The sequence below is a fragment of the Osmia lignaria genome, chromosome 15 (assembly GCF_051020975.1).
Source record: "Osmia lignaria lignaria isolate PbOS001 chromosome 15, iyOsmLign1, whole genome shotgun sequence".
In the NCBI taxonomy this organism is placed as follows: Eukaryota; Metazoa; Arthropoda; class Insecta; order Hymenoptera; family Megachilidae; genus Osmia; species Osmia lignaria.
In genome coordinates this window covers 6213916-6235120 of record NC_135046.1, presented here as the reverse complement: position 1 = coordinate 6235120, position 21205 = coordinate 6213916, and the positions used below count along the sequence as shown (strand labels likewise).

General features: G+C 33.1%; 2 protein-coding genes across 6 annotated transcripts; one reads left to right on the top strand and one right to left on the bottom strand.

Annotated features, from left to right (window-relative positions):
- Nucleotides 1–662: 662 nt before the first annotated feature.
- Nucleotides 663–11759, top strand: Gabat (4-aminobutyrate aminotransferase). 5 transcript variants are annotated; one of them, XM_034316065.2, is made up of 10 exons: nucleotides 663–808; nucleotides 3548–3678; nucleotides 4520–4687; nucleotides 4819–4905; nucleotides 5535–5730; nucleotides 6771–6943; nucleotides 7019–7159; nucleotides 8994–9151; nucleotides 9926–10194; nucleotides 11268–11759. In XM_034316065.2, exons 2-10 carry the CDS (start codon nucleotides 3673–3675, stop codon nucleotides 11381–11383), a joined length of 1314 nt encoding a protein of 437 aa, XP_034171956.1. In that variant the 5' UTR covers nucleotides 663–808; nucleotides 3548–3672; the 3' UTR covers nucleotides 11384–11759. The 5 variants fall into 5 exon arrangements, with proteins under 5 accessions (XP_034171956.1, XP_034171957.1, XP_034171955.2 ...); XM_034316066.2 differs by having other exon boundaries at nucleotides 4484–4687; XM_034316064.2 differs by lacking the exon at nucleotides 663–808 and adding an exon at nucleotides 1777–2018 and having other exon boundaries at nucleotides 4523–4687.
- On the bottom strand, nucleotides 11750–20879 carry LOC117600514 (VPS35 endosomal protein-sorting factor-like). Its single transcript, XM_034316058.2, has 18 exons — nucleotides 20480–20879; nucleotides 20329–20416; nucleotides 20052–20264; nucleotides 19820–19982; nucleotides 19517–19725; nucleotides 19318–19448; nucleotides 19070–19246; nucleotides 16836–17180; nucleotides 16337–16437; nucleotides 15460–15641; nucleotides 15258–15401; nucleotides 15027–15190; nucleotides 14797–14959; nucleotides 14178–14370; nucleotides 12843–12982; nucleotides 12596–12757; nucleotides 12253–12519; nucleotides 11750–11889 (listed from the first exon to the last, which is right to left on the bottom strand). Exons 1-18 carry the CDS (start codon nucleotides 20494–20496, stop codon nucleotides 11803–11805), a joined length of 2946 nt encoding a protein of 981 aa, XP_034171949.2. The 5' UTR covers nucleotides 20497–20879; the 3' UTR covers nucleotides 11750–11802.
- Nucleotides 20880–21205: the final 326 nt, after the last annotated feature.

Genomic DNA, 21205 nt, shown 5'->3' with positions numbered 1-21205 from the left:
GTCCCGCGGTCAACAGTCCAGCCCGAAGAAGTCACCTAACGTCCTAGTGGTGCCATCTCCATGTCCGGCACAAGAACCCTCGCCAAACAGCGCATCGCCGACACCGACAAGAGGCTACTAAAGACTGCTAACCTCTGTGTTAAAGTGTGGCACGCCAAGTGGGTCTGGGGTGCGATCGGTAAATGGTTGTGAGCATTTGGAGGTGGTGCTCCGGATAATGGATAATGTAGAATAATGATATTATCCATTGTACCGCCGATCAGATAATTTAAAAACTGTTAGATCACCGACGAAATAATTTAGACTTACTGATTGAACTAGATTTTGTTAATATCTAATAATATGAGTGTCCAAAGTAGAGGAAAATTCGAGAAAATACATCCGCAGAATCCAAGGTATTTGCAGGTCACTAAAAGAGTTTTGTGACTCAAACGATGACATGAGCGCGCTGCACTGAACCTTTATCTTTCGAATGAGCCCTCACCCAGCCTCAAATATTCTCATATAAGGTCGAAAAGCGAAAAATCGCGATTGCATTCTCACAGACGAGTTCCGCCATTATCTGGATAATACAGAGCAAGTCACGTGACAAATTTAGTTCAGCTAGTAGTTATAAGGTGGCGTCTAAGTACTTGTTGTCTATGGTGGCCTCCAGACGTCCAATCCGTTACATTACTCACTCACCTACGACGTCAGTACTGTAAGCCATCTCTCTTAACTGAAATACCAAATGTACAGAACTGTTTAAACTGCAATATCTCGGAAACAAAGGCCCATTCTATCAAAACCAATGAGGGTTTATAACACTGTATGTATATTACAACTTGTACCTATTGCCGATCTCACCTTGGCGGTCCCCTTGTTAGCCACATGCGATACTTCTGGTGTTTCAAATTTCATAATAGCTCAGAATTTGGGAAACAAGGTAATTAGAGGCTTTTGGGAACTATCCTCTTTACAAAATGCATATACGAGTAAATTTATAATTTACTCATAATGGGAGATCTTCTTTCTTGTATCAGTTGCTTTAACACAGAAGTAAATGCAAGCATTGAATAACAGCGAATGAAATGAAACAGTTTCATCTTATTCGTCCTTTTTCTCCGAAAACGTTAGATGTATTAAAAAACTTTATAAGCAACAGTTATTCGCCTTAAGGTATAGTATCTTTTTATGCCTCGACAAAAAATTGTTTAAACAATTACAAAAAGTTATAAACGATAAAGTTTAAAGACTTGAAAATGAAGATAAAAAATGGTCTGTTGTTGCACGTTGCTAAGAAGTAATCGAGACATTCGAACGATGGGCGGTTTCGCGCTGTCTCGGCGTAAGGAAACGACAAGAATAGCATTCGACGAGCCTCGAGTCAGAGTGAAATGGGGCGGAACAAGGACGAAAGTTACAGTGCGAGAGCTTCCGGTTCTTTATGGAATCACGGTATGCGTTCGCAGTTTCGTGCACCATCCTATAGGACGGAGGGAGCCACCTTCGGCGTCCGAGGCTCGACGCGATTAATTATTTCGACAACCGAGTTTTTAAACGTACTGGTTATATATTTTACTCGTTGAGAAATGAACCGCCTCACTTCTCCGACTAAGCATTTATTTGAAAAAATTTCTTTTCTCCTGAAATACAAAGATACAAAGGTATTTCTCATGCGAACGAGGCATAATGGCTGCGTGCTCGCGTGTGACCCGGTGGTAGGGGCACCTTCCCCTTTAGTGCTTTTTCACTAAACGAACGGACACTATGATTGATACTGTATATAGGTATAGGCTATGTAGAAGTAGAGGGGATATAAACGTCACACGTCCCTGTTTGCGTCCCTACCTCGGGCAATCCTAGAGTAACCAGTGCGAGTATCCCTGGATAAGGATGTGTTACAAGTATAGGCAACTAGACTAAATCAATTTTCAGTAAAAATCAAATTCCAAATCGCTATTATAAATACAATATGTTTGCTAATAAGTGTCAGATCGTTTTAAGCAGTCGAACATTACCACGGAAATTCTTCAAGGGTATTTATTATACTTTTTACATTATGTTATATACTTCTTGTTACATATTAGTTACTTAAAATTTGAAAACAGCTTCAAGAAAAGAATCAATCTATGCACGTTACATCAAAAAAATCTATAATTCGTTTTCTTTTGTACATTTTCTTTTTGCCGGTTTATACATTCATTTTTAATAAATAATTTAGAAAAATTTTGAATAAATAAATCAACAATTAGAATGGCAAATCATAATATTATTGATATCATGTGTCAGTACAAGACGATTTGTAACTTATTGTTAGTAATAATAACATAATTTAATTTTAAATACATTGATGAGCATGAAAAAAAAATTAATTGAATATCTTAAATTTAACTTGTTCTTGAGAGATAAATATTTATCTTTTGTAAATATAGATGTATTGTTTTTTAATCCATATCCGATGTAATTTATATATGATATTGTTTCTCTTTTATCTAAATACTGTTCACATCCATATACATCGCTTATCTTATCTAAAAATCGTACGATTAGGCGAAATATCGTCGTTTACATATACATATTTGGTAACAAGCTTGTTTATTGACCTTGTACTTATCTTAAATTTATCTACACCTATGCCTTTTATTAATTTAACAAATAAACACGTGGTTGGTAACAATGATATAGTAGATCATCTATTAAAAATTTATTTATTAAAAAAAAATCTTAAAATATGTAATATTTTATTTCTATTGAATAATATTTAAAAATATAAAATATTTGTTAAAATTAAAATTATTTATTATAATTTTATTATCATTTATTATTAATAACAGTTACTATTATTAAGATGCTTCTGAAATTTGACAGCTTGAAGTTTGAAATTTGAATTTTGAAGTCTAAATTTAAAAATTTTAAAATCCGAATTTCCAAAACTCAAAATTCTAATTAACTAATTCCAGTTCCACCAAATTTTGAAATTAATAAATGTTGAAATCTGAGTTTTACATATTGGGTCAGAATGACTCTGTATTTGGTAAACAAATTAATTCTACCTGAAGATAGATAAAAAATATTGCATCTGTTAAATCCAAAACATTTTCGTATTTTTTATATAAAATGATTTGACATGAAATTGTTAATAAATAATAAATAATAACGAAACAATAAAATATAAACCTTACAGTGTATAGCGGGTATAGTTTGTACAAAAGTACGTCAGTAAGTATATCAACCACTTATCTTTAATTGACATCAATGAACCTAAACGCTCGATCTATTAAACGTTAGGGGTTGGGTAACGTGATTTAATCCAACGTCATAGTAAACTGTTGTTAATTTTTCGGCTGCTACGGCTCTCATGCTATTCTTCTCTTTTACGACTTGTCGCCGGGGATTAAAAACAGCCACGAGGCTCGAAAAATCGTGTCTACCTTGCTCACATTGTCCATTTTCGCTTCTCAGCTTACGGGCAACTAGAGAGATTTTACTGTACTTCAAATTGAATATCATTATATAGCATGTTTTACACAAATACCAGATCACGTTTTTATTTGGTTTGATATAGCACACACAGTATCCTGGAAAAAATGTTTAACCAGCACTTCATTTTTGGAAGAACCAAAAAAGCCAGTAGTTTTGACAGAAGTTCCTGGACCGCAATCACGTAGTTTATTTCAAGAACTCAATTCAATGCAAGTATGTGGAAGAATTTTTAATTATTGTGAAAATTTCAATTCATACCATGTTCAGGTTTCTTTTCATGCATCAGTGGTATCTGCTTATTATGATCACATTGGGGCTTGCAATTTTTGATAATATTAAACAGAGAATAAAAGATGTTCATTATTGAATTCAGTTTATTACAAACAATTATGACAACATGATTCTCATTCACTGCAACAATATACTTTAGAAAGATAAAGGTATGATTTAAGAAAAGATTTATGCACTTATTTTCTGAGAATTCTTAGGAGAACTCTTTAAGAGGTATGTTTTGGTTAAAAGTAAATTTCGAAGATAAGATCTATTTAGTATGTATTTGCTAAGAATTCTTATTATTTGTCCCCAACTGTAATTATTGCAACTGATAACAGTAGTCAATTATAATAGGCAGATTAGTGTTAACTAATTTTATATATAGCGGAGTTCACCAGAGTCCATAACTGCGACGCGCAGGTTGTAAGATGGTGGGGGAACGCAGCGAGTTCTCCGCTAATCGCTTTCTACTTCGTTTGGGAGTACCGCCAATCAGGGCGAAGATGCGCACGAAAGAACGAAAACTGGTCTTTTCGCAGTTATGGACTCTGGTGAACTCCGCTGTAGAGTGTTTTGAAACTGACTGATTATGATAACAATAACTGATTGATAACATTATTTATGATTTTAATAACCAGATCCCACTGCATATTTAATACATAAGTATTTATTGTCTCTTATGACTGCATAACAGAAAGAATTGAATAGTGTATGACATTTAATCTTTTCTAAATATGTATACTAGAGATGAAATGGGTTATGTTGAAATCTATGACTGCAGCAGGCCTCTTCCGTACAATTCTTCGCAGACTATGAGAAATCAGCAGGTAACTATATAGTGGATGTTGATGGAAATGTTCTGCTCGATGTTTACATGCAAATTTCATCAATGCCTTTGGGTTACAATCATCCAGCTATGTTGAAAGTTCTCACAGATTCAGTTAATCAGGTAAATGTTAATAGAACTATTAATTCAAAATTTGATACACAGTGTTGAATAAAAGTTATTTGGTGTATGCATGATATTATGTAGAACTAAAATAAGTAAATACAGATTGAATAAAATAAAATATTGTTTAGAGAATTATAGCAAACAGGCCAGCATTGGGAGTCTTTCCTGGAAAGGACTGGCCGAACAGACTGAAAAGTGTTTTGCTACATAAAGAGGTACATAAAATGGTGCATTTGATTAACTTATATCGTTTTACTCCATTTTTATAAGTACTTTAATGTATTTTTGTTGGAATACTAGGTGGAATACTGGGTGAGACCAGTCATCTCACCATTCTAAAATTATAAGATTATAAAACCATAAAATTATAAGATTATAAAACCATAAAATTATAAGATTATAAGATTCTAAAGTTATAAAATTAAAAAATTCCACAATTACGCAATTTCAAAATTTCAAAGTATCATTTTTATAAATTTTCAAAATTCTAAAATTCTAAAAACTCGAGCGCAATTTTACGCGTACGAATATAATGTTTCAAGAACGAAGTTCTTACATTCGCACAAACGTCCGTGCGCGCAAAATTGCTCAAGTCAGTACGTGGCTTGATGTAGGTGAAAGTATGAATAAAAAGCATTGAATAACATTGAAATTAAATTAGAATCAAATAATATTAAACATATAATACTGTTAGTAAATTTAAAATACCTCGTCCCCTCAGACAAAAAATCTTCTTTATACTCATGTCAATAATTTTACAATAATTTTTAACTAATATTATGATATTAACTAATAACTCATAACTATTATGAATTAACTAATAATATGAAATTAATACATACAGGTAGCACCTACAGGAATGTCCCACATCACAACTATGATGTGTGGCTCTTGTTCCAACGAAAACGCATTTAAAAACATTTTCATTTGGTATGCTGAGAAACAAAGAAAAGATGCTCCATTTACAGAAGAGGAAATGAAAACCTGTATTATGAATCAAGTTCCCGGCGCTCCAAAATTTTCAATACTATCATTCAAAGGTAAATGAGTTTTCATTTATTTAACTGTATTCGTTTTCTTTCAGTCTACATAACCCACAAGTAAAAATACATTTTCATATGTATTATGTGTTTAAAGATTTCCTTTTAATTTTTTTATTAAGTTGTTACGTGGCCGAAGGCTAGGCAGCGCGCGTGGCTAGCGGAGGCTTTCGGATGAGAGGCCGTGTAACTTATATTGTAGTCAATACAATCCGAGCGGTTAGATTGTATTGTTGTGGGAATTGTCACTAGTTTTTACTGGGTTTTAAGAAGAATGCTAATGTGGGTTTCACACAGCAATGTATATATTTTACATCTCAGGCTATTACAGTTGTTGACTCGTTTATAGGTGTGTATATTGTATATTATCTATTTCCGCTGGGTGCTCAGTTTTGACGCACTGGCAATGCGGGGTGCCATATGTGGTTGTTAATAATGCCAAATAGAAACACTGACTGTACTCGCAGATTTTATAAGGTTAACTTTGCTCAAAGGGGACTCTAACCTGATCTCACTAAACAGCTACTAGCTCACGTTCGTACACGATGTGCTCAACACTAGATGAACTTCGGTACTGCCCCAGAGCGTTGGTACGAACGGGTTTATATACTAATTAAGGAAGGGGTGATATGGTTATTATTTAGATAATCGGGCTGGGCCCAATTGTTTCGGTGTCGGTTGGAGTGGTTGCAGCTGTTGTGTGATTATGGTGGACACACTGCTTTCCCAAAACACTTGGTTTTGTTATCGCTGGGCCTCTTGTTTATTTCAAGAACAAGCGGCTTGTTTGCCTAAGAGTTTTCCTTTCCAGATGTTAACGGTTTATTTCTTAAGAGAGACATGTTTGATAAAACGATCTGCCTACTTTTTAAGAGTTTAAATTTTACTTTTTACATTTCTTAAAAATAAATTGTTTTAAAATTTGAAGTAATATAGCATACAATCACAACATGATTTAATAGAAAGTATAAACGAAGGAAGCAGCATTTATTTAATATTAAATAACTAAATAATATTAAATAACGTTTTGTTATTTATAGGTGCGTTTCATGGAAGAACATTAGGATCTCTTTCAACGACGCATAGTAAATATATTCACAAAATAGATATTCCAGCATTTGATTGGCCCATTGCTTCATTTCCTGAATATAAATATCCCCTAAATGAACACGTACAAGAGAATCAGAAAGAAGATAAACGATGTCTAGCTGAGGTTCATAACTGTCTTCTCTTTTTTAATAAAAAGTGAATTTATTTACAGTTTATACTCTTATTGTTATTTTATTAGATTGAAGAATTATTTGAGAAGTATAAAACTGAGAAGAAAATTCCAGTGGCTGGTGTAATAATTGAACCAATTCAAGCAGAAGGAGGTGATAATCATGCGTCTCCAGAATTTTTCCAACAGTTACAACAAATAACGAAAAAGGTAATATCTAATAGGAATTTACTAAGAACCCCTGTCATTTGTCCAGGTGCTTAAGGGGGTAGACACGGTACGTGACCTCTCCGATTCGGGACGTCGGTATTACAGCAGTTTTTTCGTTGGGCCTGGTGGAGCCACTTGCGTGGTCTGGTACGAACTTGAAAGGTTTAATTCTCAGCTAGCGTGCGCGCAACACGATCTAAGAAGGCAGTAGCGCCTCAAGTATTTTTACAAACACATTCAAACGCTCATCTCGACAGAGGCATCGCGACGATACGCTTGAAGAACGAAAGCGAAACATTGGCGCGTCTTTAGAGTGAGATGTACGGTGATCGTGCTATCCTTCTTTCAACCCAAATGATAGAATTGTCCCGCTCCGATAAATTCTGACTGACTGAACGCATGGATTTTATATAACGCACCGTAGCACCCCTCGCTGCTGAAAAATATATGCCTACTCTAAAGAACCGAAGGAACGTGCAATCTGAGAAATTTTTTAGAAAAAGTCGAATCTCGAATTAGATGCGACGACCAGCCAAGCATGAACGTAGAAAGAGACAGACAGTGGAAGAGAGAGAGAAATGATCAAAGGAAAGAGCCGAAACGTATCGGTGTGACTAATACTAATTCAACTATAAAACTTTTTTATTTTTGACTTTTTTTTACTGAAACTTTTACTAACCCATTGGTGAAATTTTTCTTATTAAAATGATACCAAACACGATATAGTTTGAATGGGGCAAGGTTATGGGGCGCTGTGAAAAATTCAGGCGGGCTGCAGTCAAAACTTAGCGAAAAGGGACAATCTCAACATTCAGAATGAGAGAAGAACAGCATGACAGTAGTGCGTCTCACTCATGTTGCCTTTTTCGCTTGCCTTCGCAGCTCGAGTGACGTAATCAAGCTAACGCTTGATTCTGACTACGATTCCAAATCGGCAGCCTTTCTACTTAGACGCCACCTTATAACTACTAGCTGAACTAAATTTGTCACGTGACTTGCTCTGTAGTATCCAGATAATAGCGGAACTCGTCTTTGGGAATGCTTTTACGGGAATCGGATATTCGTCCTTATATGAGAAGATCCTGAGCTGAATAAGGGCTCATTCGAAAGAGGAAGGTTCAATGAAGGGGGCTCAACAAATCGTTTTAGTCACAAAACTCTTATAGTTACCTAAAATGTACTTGGATTCAGCAGGCGTATTTTCTCGATTTTTCCTCTACTTTGGACACTCATATTATTAGATATTAACACAATCTCGTTGAATTATGACCAGAGCGCGCTGCATTGAACGAATGCATTGAATGAGCCCTCATCCAGCCCCATCCATCCATCCATCTCATTTCGCCCCTAAAGGGGCCGGCGCTTTAGGGGACTAATCTGTCCCCATTTTGCCCAACGAACTCTATCGGCCACGCGCCGTGGGAATGGGCTGACAGCACTGCTGCCAGCCCCAAATCCCGCGCATTTTTTGAATTATCTTATCATTGTCTTACTTTCTCCATACTTTTACTTCCATACGTTCCATACTTTTAGATCCCATACTCGATCCATACTTTTAATACTTAGACGGTATGTGTGTGTGTATGTGTTTGTGTGACCCCTTTTAGTCGCCTCTTACGACAGGCAGGGGATACCGTGGCCGTATTCTACAACCCCCGAGCCACAGGGGCCCCACCCAGCCCCAAATCCTCTCATATAAGGACAAAAAACGTAATTTCCCGAACCTCTTTTTAGGCCCACATTTGCCGATAATTTCATCTCGCTGCATTACCCGTGTTTGAAAAGCAGTATTATTTTATACGTAGATTGTAAAATATAATTTTGCATATTTTAGAATGGCGCAGCATTATTGCTTGATGAAGTGCAAACAGGTGGAGGTGCAACTGGAAAAATGTGGTGTCATCAACATTTTAATTTAAAATCTCCTCCGGATATAGTTACATTTAGTAAAAAAATGCAGTTGGGAGGATATTATCACCTTGAAGCTCTAAAGTAAGATTTTATAAAGTCTGAAGTCATGGGCGTAGCAAGGGGGCGTGACAGGGAGGGTCGCTTGCCACCACCGCCCCGCTCTGGAAGAAAAAAAATGGCATTTGCCCTACCGTAGAGAAAAAAATTGGATTTTGCCCCCTAATTTCATTCTAGCTATAATTATAAAGTAATACTAATGAACATCGGAAGACATGTTATCAAAAGTGAGCGATTTGGCGTGGAATGGCTCGTACATAAATACGATGAAATTTGCCTTTAGATAAATTTTGTCTCTCCCTCACTGATAACCTGACTACGCCTATGTCTGAAGTTTTATCAGACATGTAAGAATACATACAGGGTATATCCGTAACTCCCGGAAATGGGGGGTTGCTGGGATGATTCTGAACAACTTTTTCCTTTACCAAAATGTTGGTTGAAGCTTCGTTTTTGAGTTTTTAATGAAAAACACTGGCCAATCAGAGCGCGTGTAGTATACAAAAAAAGGTTGGGTTAGGTGGAGTAGCCTTCGAGAATCAATTTATGACATTATTTGTGATAATTATCTCTAGTTAAGTCAAATTTACGGGCTAATTACTAGTTACCTGTATCTCTGTATCGCAGTTACCTGTATGTATCACAATTACATAAGTTTACTGAGCTCATCAACGAATCAATTAACCAAAATGCTACAATTTTATCTAAGAAATATGATTGATTTAAATCATCTTTTCCCGCCACTAGGTTTGTCCTTCATTGGTTTTATTCCTTAACATGTCAATGTACCATTTGTAGACCTAAGCAGTCATACCGTGTGTTCAATACCTGGATGGGAGATCCTAGTAAAATAATATTACTTGAAGCAGTTTTGGAGACAATAAGAAAAGAAAATTTGTTGGATAGAGTTACCGTTGTTGGTGATTACATGCTGAAACAATTAATGAATCTGCAAAATGAGTTTTCTAGTTTGGTTGACTCTGTTCGAGGACGTGGAACATTTATTGCGTTTAATTGCGCTTCACCTGAACTCAGAGATACAGTAGTAAAGAAATTATTGGCTAAAGGTAATATTTATAGAATATATATTATTTATATGGGGAAAATGACGATGCAAAGAAAGCAAGTCTCGCCAAAATCTTAATTTTGAAGATGTTATTATTAAAAATTAGTTTAAAAATGATTAATATAATTTGTAACAATCAAATTTAATATGTATATTGTAGATTTCAAAATTTAAAGTTCAAATTAACAAATTTCGAAACTCAAATTAAAAATTTCAAGGTTTCGAAATTCAAAGATCATAATTCAAAGTTTCAGGAATCTAAATTTTTAAGTTTCAATGCATCAAGGTTTAAATTTGAAAGTTTCAGAATACAAAGTTCTCAAAATTGGTACCGTTTCACAAATTTAAAATTTCAAAATTTAATTTTCAGTTTTTCGGAATTACCCAAATCTTAAAATTTAAATTTAAAGATTTCACGGTTCTGAAATCTGAACTTTAAGTTTCAAAAAATATTTGTTAATATTAAGATTGATTAATATTAACATTATTATTAAAATAAATGTGATAGGGCCTCTTTTCTTCAAAGCGCCATTTTCCCCAAAGAAATCTACATTGTTCGATAATGTACAACTTATCTAAACACTATCGGTTCCACGCTATCAAAACCAATTTCTGATCAGTTTAGTCTACGAATACTCTATACTAAAATGATTATTATTTATTCCAAAGAATGACCATCTTTTTTTATTTATTTTTGTATGATACAGCTGAGCAAAAATTACATTAGCATTTCTCCATTTTGGAAATTAAATTAAAATTTACATGTAATTAGGTTTTCCAATTATGTAATTCGGTGCTCGTAGCATTATTCGTTCTTAATTATTATTACACTTTTACCCGTAACTACCCTCCCAGATGAGATACAGGGTTGAAACTTGGGACAGACTGGTTTTTTTTGATCGTCTATCGAATGGTTCATAGCAAATCGAATTTGGTTTGGGAGCACTTTTGACCATATTATCCGGCTATACCCTTTCAAAAAGCGATCAGGAATCGGTTTCTTTACGATATTAAACATTACATATTTAAAAAATGAAATGGGATAAAATATAATATAAAAATAATATTATTTAGGTATCCAAGCAGGTGGCTGCGGAAACAGGTCAATAAGATTAAGGCCTGCCTTAATATTCACGCAAAATCATGCGGATATATTTTTGGATACTCTTCGATCCATTTTAAAAACATAATAATTTTTAAAAAATTACATCTTAAAGTACATTCCACGTGGCTTCCAAAATTAGATCTTCTAAAAAAAGTGATTATATTGTTTTAATATACTTATGTACTTGTTAGTAATATATAAAATTTATACTTCTAATCAGTATATTATTTTTTCATATTGATTTTAAATAAAACATACAATAATTGTTATATAAGTATTATTTATATTTGTGTAACAAAAATTCATAATATCTTATATTATTATTCAGTATCGCTTTCAGGATATATATTTTAATATTCTATCAAATTAGTTGGATATAATACATATTATCGTGGTTATAAGAAATTCAATGTAAAATCAATGTCTTCCAAAAGAATAATTAAAAAGATACATTTAATGCATTTGTCACTTTTTATATTTCCCGTTTATGAATTGAAATCCTCATTATTTCAACATTTTTTTCAAAATATCTGCAAAATGTTCATACTCCACATCGTGACTCTTTTGCACCATATAAGCTATCATCTTCATCTATAAAAAAAAAAAGATTTTTTTTTATCGTCTATCGAATGGTTCATAGCAAGTCGAATTTGGTTTGGGAGCACTTTTGACCATCTTATCCTGCTATACTCTTTGACAGTTTTAAGATTTCAAAATTTTTAAATATAAAATTTAAATTTGCAAAATCCAAATTTTAAAGTTTCAGAATCCAAGTGTTAAAACTGGAATTTTGAAACCTGAATTCTGAAATTTTAATTTTTGAATTCGTGAAATTATTGTTTTATTATTTAATTATTCGTAGGTGCCATAGTATTATAGCGAGTCGTGCAACTTGCTTCGCCTGTACCATAATTTTTCCTATTGAAGCTTATCATGCTGGGTACTGTTCCCTACCTTTACTTTTGAGTCAACGTAACCATATCGTTGAGACAGATTCCACAAATTTACAGCCATTTGTGCTAATAATGGATCACGCAGATCTGCTCTAATGACAAAACAATTAAATAGTTCAATTGCAAGAGCTACTTGTTTTTCCACTTGATCAGTAGATCCAAGGTACTTTAAATGCGATAAAACCTCTTCTACAATCTTAGAGCACATCTTATTGACTTCGCTTATGAATTTTTGATCAGACCCATACAATTTATCGTTCGAATCAACCTGAAAATAAAATAAAAATTATCTAGAGAATATTTTAAACTTGTAAAATTCTTAGATTTTCAACAATATGAAATACCTTGTCAACATGATATGGATAATTTTCTTGAGTTACCGTCGATAACAAATCAAGTACACGTAAATATAAATATGTTTTTGTCAATGTATTTTCTTCAAAACAACGTAGAACTGCATTAAGTAATCCTCTCATTAAATATAGAACTCCGTGTTCTGGACTATCCTATGAAATATTTATACGTTATAATAATATTAGAAATATTTAAGAATATAATAGAACTTTTATAATATTGATTGTAGATACATACTGGTACAACCAATAATGTTGATAAAAAATTTGATAAATATGAAAGTAGATATGGTTGTGAGCTTTTTTGCCTTCCATCTATATCTATTGTTTTAGGCATTTCCGGAACTAAACTTAAGGCAGCTTTGAAACACGCGTCGGCTAACAAAATAATCTTTAATTAGTTAAAACATCTATAAAATGGGTTAAAACATTGGCGTAACTAGGCAAAATATGCACCGGCCCCTCATCATTCTAAAATTCTCAGATTTTTACCACACGATTCTACACTTCTAAAGTTAGAAAATCTTGATAAATTCTAAAATTTCAAGATTTCAAAATTCAACAATTTTAAACTTCCAAAATTCTAACAGTTGAACACATACAAACTCCTGATTCTCAAAATTAAAAAATTCCAGAATCCAAAAATTGTAAAACTTCAAAATTTTTTAATTCTAGGATTAAGAAATGTTCTAAAATTTTAGAATTCTGTTATACTAAAATTGAAAATTTGAAAATTCTAAACTTTCAGGCTCCAATATTTCAGAATTCAAAAATTTCGGAATCCTAAAATTCTAAACATCTTAAAATCCTTAAGCTTCTTCGTAAAATCTCATTTCAATTGAAATTCAAAAATTGTGTAGTTTAAACATTTCAGAATCCCAACGTTCAAAAATTTTCAAGTTCCAATATTCCAAATTTTCAAAATTCAATAAATACTTCGTCCGAAATGCAAGATGTAATGCAATTAAAAACAAAACATGCAATGATGTTATTATCACATAAAATCATGAATAAACTAAGCGATATTAAAATTAGGGAGTTAAATAATATTAAACACTTGACACTATTAATAAAACTAACAATAAGGAATGGATTGGCCATCGGACGTTCGGAAAAATTCTTGGTGGGCCGCAGCGCCGATTAAATAGGGGTCTAAAGGGAGGTCACAACCCCGGGCCTTACTTTGCAGAAAGCTCTGTTATAAGTCATCCATTTACTATGTCAAGAAATACTTAACGAAATGTTATTTTATTGCTACATTTTTCCTTTTATTTAATTTTATTCAGAATAAATTTTAATTACTGAATCAAGTTTATCAAGTAAGCGGCCGCTCGAAGGTTCGATAGCCTAAGGATTCCAGAAATCTTAATTCGCCCCTGGTAGTTTTGTAAGAATTTGAGATCTAATTAATTAAAATTTGGGCCCGTATTTAACAAGAAGGGCCCGCTATATCACTAATTTTTTGATAAAAATCTAAGTTTAAAGATCTAAAATCCAGTCGCTCCTGGATATATCCTACCCAAGATAAAAAACCTAATTACGCCAATAACTATAAATACGAAATCATAATTACCTTGACCTAAGCACTGATTTAGAAGTGCAACTTGTCCAGATAGGAGATACAACTGAAGCCGTGTATGAACTAAAGTTAACGATGGAATTGTAATAAAACAAAATGCAGCACAAGCACGTACAAATGCTGACGTTCTTCTCGTATGATGTCCACGAACAATTTTTCGAGTATCAACAGATAATCTATTTACACACTATATATATGTATATAAATTAATTATATGATTTCTTAAAACATATGCCTTCCAATGTAATGACAATTACTTTTTTAAAGAAAACTCAGTGTACATAAAAAATGTGAATAACTTAATACTAAAATGTTGAATAATATGTATAAAATTCATTTCACTTTTTGAATTAAAGTATTATCTTATATAATACTAAGATAATCTAATTTATCACTATACATAATAAAAAAATATTAATTACATGATATTTTTAAATATATGTCTTGTATCAATTCTGGATTAAGTATGTATGTGTGGTGATAGGGGCCGGAGAGGGGTGAGAATATAAGAAGTACTGCAGATCTTTGCCTTACTTTCAGGGGGTACATTTTACGCCTTCCATTTATGCCAAAAACAGTCAATGAAATTTTGTTTGTCGAAATAATGTCTTACCTGTACAAGTTGTATATGAACAGTATCAAGATTGGGAAAAGCTGCTCTGGCTTCAGCATAAAAATTCAGTTGTTTCTCAAAATCACGACCATAATCAACACGTTGTACCAAACTGCATATAAGTTGACCAATTTGTCGTTTCTCATCTTCAACGGTTAAAGTACTGAAATTATTCTATTATAAGATAGTACACGATATATGTTTACAATATAAAGAACAATTTTATTTACCTAACAGAGTCGTGCATTATTCTAGCAAGAAACATAAGGGCATTTATAATAATAGGATCAGTAATAGGACCAGTTTGAACACTTAAACCTTCTATCACAGTTTTACAAACTTCAACTTTAATACTTTCCTTGTGAAACAAATCTATTAGAGGCAAGAAATTATCCTGAAAAATTTGTCCTAGAAAATATGTATTCAATTTTTAAAAAAAGTGATGGTTTAGATATAACTACCATAGCAAGTAGTGATTCAAAATCTTGAGTATGAGATACTACTTTCTCTACAATATTTTGTAGCTGTAAATAGTAATTCTCAAAACTTTTGTTTGAATTAAGGCGATCAATTATTTTTCCAAAAAACGCATTTAATTCATTTACCTGTAACATAAATATTATACAAAAATATTCTTCCGATTTTAAGTAATGGTTTACTTACTGAAAAATGAATGGAAGTAAACTGAATCCAAATTTCAATACAATGCATAAATTTATGAGGATTTGTTAGGTCGTTTATGTATTTCCATATCATATTTAGAATTTGCTGGCAATCCTCTTTCGGTGGGGATTCTTGTATGAGACTTTCACCTAAACTTCTGTATAAAAGATATTGCGGAAAACCTGGAAAATATGAACATTTATGTTACACAATGTTCACTAATTAATTAGTTGAATTATGCGTATTGGTGTAACTAGGATTTTTGTCCAAAATGGACCTGGTCACTTATCTTTATTAATAGCATTAAATGTTCAGTATTATCTCATTCTAACTTGATTCTAATATATTGTTTAATTACTTTTATCCATAATTTCATGTAATAAGAATATTATCGTATTTTTTATTTTTAGCAGCATCACATACATATTACATTCAGGATAAAATATTTATTTCTATTAAGGTAAAACTTTACGAGAATATTTTAGCATTTTGATACTTCAGAACTTTGGAATTTTAGAACTACGTAACCTCAGAATCTTGGAATTCGAAAATTTTTGCAATTAAAAAATCTTGAATTTTTATTCATGATTTAGGAATTCGAAAATTTCTTAATTTTTGACCTCAGATTTTTGAATTTGTCGATTCAGGAAATCTGGAATTCTCAAATTTAGAATTTTGAAATTTTTGAATTCTCAAATTCAGGAAATCTAGAATTCTGGAATCTTGACGTTAGAAATTTTTGAATTTTTTCAATTCTGGAAATCTGCATTTTTTTGTATCATAAAACTTTAGAATCTTATTGTCTCAAAATCACAGAATTCTAAAATGATGAAGAACCAATTACCTATTTACACCAATGATTATTTATTATAATCACCGTCGTCTTCACTTTCGCTGATCAAATTTACAAAATCCATCGCTCTTCCAGCAATATACGATGGCTTAAATGCTATTAAAATGCTATTCAGTAACAGCGAACTGAAAGAAAATCATTCTTTAATCTTCCGGTAACAAAATCATTAAATGTAGAGGAGGCCTGGAGGATTGATACAAATTAGAGGAAAAAGATCGTGCTATTAAATATCTTATAAACTAATAACCGTCTACGCCCAAAACCGGGTATCATTAGCTTCAGTTTTTCAGGCTCTATCAGTGTGCAAAAGATAATTGTCTTTGTTCTTGTCTCTGCCTCTCCTTGTTAATTTTGTATAAAATTCTTTCAAGAAAGGTCGGGGCACTTGAACTTGATATTATAAAATCGTACAAATCTTTTCTGATATCTAATAAATATAGTTTTCTATTGTTTATTTGCCAGGTAATTCAAAACTGTGTCAAGCCTCCCTACGAATCAACTTTTCCTTATAATATATAATTACCTATTCGCTTGTTTTTTACATCTAGCGAGTACATCTTCTAAACGATTTTCAGCAGTAGTGGCAACTAAAACTTGTAAAATCCAATCTACAGCTGGCAAGTAGAGATTCAAATAAGAATGTAAGGTCATATTTTGTTTAACCAGTTCATTTTTCACGAATTGCCCAAATAATTGTTGATAAGTAATGAGAAAATCATAAAAATTTTCTCTTACAAATTCAAAATCAGATGTTTTGTTCAAAGCTAGCCCCACTCGGCATAAATAACATCTAGCGTATACACCTATTAGAGGATTTCCAATTCCTCTTATCATTCCAGTTATTCGTAACAAGGCTGTATTAAATTCACTAAATTAAAAATTCTTCATTAGTACTAAGGTTACACCATACGTTATATAGGGAAGTAAATATGTTAAATACGATTTAATACATTTTTAAAAATTAGCAACCAAAAAATCTGAAAAAACTCACACTTATAAGCGAACATATCTAAAATATTCTGGAATTTTCTCAGATTTTTTGAATATCACTAGATGGAGAGAATGTGGCAAAAACCAGTTTTTCTTTCTTACCCTATAACTACCCTCCCGGTTGAGATATAGGGTTGAAACTTGGTATACAACGGCTTTTTTTGGTAAGCTATTAAATGGTGCATTGCCAATTAAAATCTGCTCAAGGGCACTTTTGACCATCTTATTCTACTATACCTTTTTTAAAAATTCAGAGTTCAAGTCTTCAATTTTCAAAATGCAAATTTTCTAAATTTCAATGATTCAAAATCTAAATCTTTAAACTTCATACATATAAATAACATTTATAGCAACGCTGTATTAAATTCACTGAATTAAAAATTTTTTACTGGTATTGAGATTACACATATAATACATGTTACACAGTCCAACAAATTTGATCTTTTTCTGTGATCTGCAATATCCATTTCTCAAAAACTGTACGTATAGGAGCAAAACGGTTTGCAGATTCGTAATCAGCGTACAAAAGCCTATAAGAATCACGTAATGGATATTGCTGATCAAAAATCGTGTTGTGCCGTGTTACAGTAAAAGCTGGATATATGCAACAAAAGTTTGGCTGGATATATGCAACATCGCTATCCCCTCCACTTGGGGGGAACCCCTAAGCGAACCGAGCCGCTCGACGAGGAAACCGTGTAATATGATCCGACCGTAATATCGGCGTGACTAATACTAATTGAACGATAAAACTTTTTTATTTTTAACTTTTTCTTAATGAAACTTTTACTAACGCATTTGTGAGGTTTTTCTGATTAAAATGGTACCAAACACGATATGGTTTGAATTATATTTATTTATTAAAATAATAATAAAACTGTACATATGTATAAGGCAGGCCGTACACCAAAGATACATCAAACACGCAACATGCAACATGCAACATGCAACACGTCGCATGTTGCGTACGAACGTAGAATAGGTGTCGCGGCACGGTACAAACGATTTGTACGAACGTATAATAGGTAACGCGGCACGGTACAAACGATTTGTACGGACACAGAATCGATACCAAGACTGGATATATGCAACGTTTAAATGCCCAGAATCGACACCTCGGCTGGATATATGCAACATTAAATGCCCAGAATCGACACCTCGACTGGATATATGCAACGTTTGAAACCCGAGCCGACACCGCAACCGGTTTTCATTTCCAATCGTCCTTTGCTTTTCGCCAACTTTTAACATCAATTTGAGCAAGTAATTATAATTCAAACTATATCGTGTTTGGTATCACTTTAATCACAAAAATCTCACCAATGCGCTAGTACAAGTTTCATTAAAAAAAAGTAAAAAATAAAAAAGTTTTTTGATTCAATTAGTATTAGTCGCACCGATACGTTTCGGGTCTTTCCTTTGATCATCGGACCTCTCTCTTTTCGCCACTGTCTGTCCTTTTCTACGTTCACGCTTGGCTGCTCATCGCGCGTAACCCGAGATTCGACACCTCGACTGGATATATGCAACGTCTGGGTCCCAATGTTTGTTGCATATATCCAGCTTTTACTGTATATGCATCATTCCCAGATCAATGTGGTTAACTTCTTTTATTGAATTTTTAAAGATTTTAATGCCAAAGTGCTCGATTGATGCTTAACTTTTTATACTTTATCAATTTCTTTCCTTTTTATTTTTTAGAGTTAATCAATTTAACAAATGGACAGCTCATATAATATATAATTTATATAATCTATTATATATTACCTTGTTGTTAAAAAGCAATAAGATTTTATTATTGCCATCTCTACGTATAAACGTGGAACTAGTTCTCTTATAGATGCTATTTTATAAAACCAGTTTCTACAAGTTTCTTTCGCATTTTCAGGTACCATGTCAGGTGTAAAATTATTAGGTAAACTAGTTGGTACTTTACTTCCTGGCCTGCAATACATTTCCTATTATAAATATGTTATGCTAATTCATTACACATAATAAAGAATTTATGTACTGACTTATAATATTCCGCTTTAACTTTCAGTCTCTCATAAACAAGTTTTCCAAAAATATCTAAAATATCTGTGATAAGAACAAACTTGCTGGGATAAAAAGCCATAACGGATGTATCTACTAATAATTTGGCACACTGGAAATAATATAACATTAATTTAATATTTATTTATATACAGATCGAAAGAAGGTAAAAATAGAAACCTGAATTGCTATTTTAAGTGCTTTAACCCTTTGATCTGAATGCCAGGCCTGCACAAGTTCATTATTTAATTGCTCAATTCTTGCAGCATACTGCTGTTGTGAGAGATCTAACATTTGTCTAATAGATCCTTCTTCGAAATCATCTAACTGCTCCAGTCTTGTTCGTACTTTGTCAACTACTCCACCAGTTGGTTGAACTTTTACAACAACTGATAAAAGAAATATAATATAATATAATATAAATATAACAAATACAAAAAATATTCTTAATTTCAGTATTCTCATAAAAGATAACAGTGATACCTTTCTCTCCACCTGACAAAAAACTGGTAATAATCGACAACTTTTCTGAAGTTGTGTATTTGTTTAATATTGCAGCTCGTCTTGCTGACCATGGTTCTACTAATTCTTCTGCAGTATCTTTAGACTTTTTTCCACAAACTATGGCATTGCAGGAATAATCCCACTACAATATAAATATTATATTAAGCTTTAAAATTAAATTGTAAGTACTATGGAAAAGTGTTGTGATAACCTCATCTGCAGCCATTTTGGATAAAGGATCTAATTCTTCTCTAGCAAACTGCGAAAGGGGGTCAGATCCATCGAAAGAAGAATGGCTTAGTAACGGATCTGTTAAAGGGTTTCCAGGGATTGGTGTATGTGTTGGAGTTAGTGTAGCAGTTGAAGTGCTGGTACTTGTGCTTCGTAGTGCATTGCGTTTGATACCACTGCGTCCATCAATTAACTGCAAATATATTGATAAAATACTGATAAATGTATTACACATTTTTCATCATATTAATTCTTACCATAACAGTAGCAGGTTTTAATGGATGATCTGTTGTTTCTTCTAAATACGCAAACCTTATTGCTTTATAATTTACAGGTTTGGAAATCCTAAAAAATGAATATAAATTATTTAACCACTTTAAATGTTAATAAGAAAATTATAAAACATACCAATTTATTTCCGTCATCTTTTGAATACATCAAAATCTGTTTACAATGCAATAATAAAATAAAATAACACATATATAGTTCTTAAGATGATGCGAGCGTCGAGGCTGGTCGAGGCTGAACTTCGAATTCCGCGTTGGTAAAACAGTCAACGTTTCATCGAAAATTAGGCCGAACAGAAGCGTCGAAAACTTTATCGACAGTCCCTAGTAAAATTCCTAGACGCGAGTTCTCAAAATACATCCTCATTTCTAAACAGAATGTAAAAAAATTTGAGGGACGTGTTCAGGAGGCTCTAAAGAATATTAGTCTGGTCCTTATATTATCTAAACCGTCAAAAAGTTATAAAGTATTGAAATTGCTGTCTGTCAACGGTCAAGAAAATGGCGGATCGGACTCACCTATGTATGTATACCGCAGTTCACCAGAGTCCATAACTACGACGCGCAGGTTGGAAGATGGTGGGGGAACGCAGCGAGCTCTCTGCTAATCGCTTTCCACTTCGTTTGGAAGTATCGCCAATCAGGGCGAAGATGCGTACTGGAGAAGCGCGAAGAACGAAAACTGGTCTTTTCGCAGTTATGGACTCTGGTGAACTGCGGTATATGTATGTACATACTTTACTTCCCCACACTCCGTGATCGCTCGCGGTACCCGCGTCGAGAGACTGTCTCGTCTTTCGACAGTCTCTCGTCGATGGCGGTACTCAAAATCTTACCGCTGATTGGT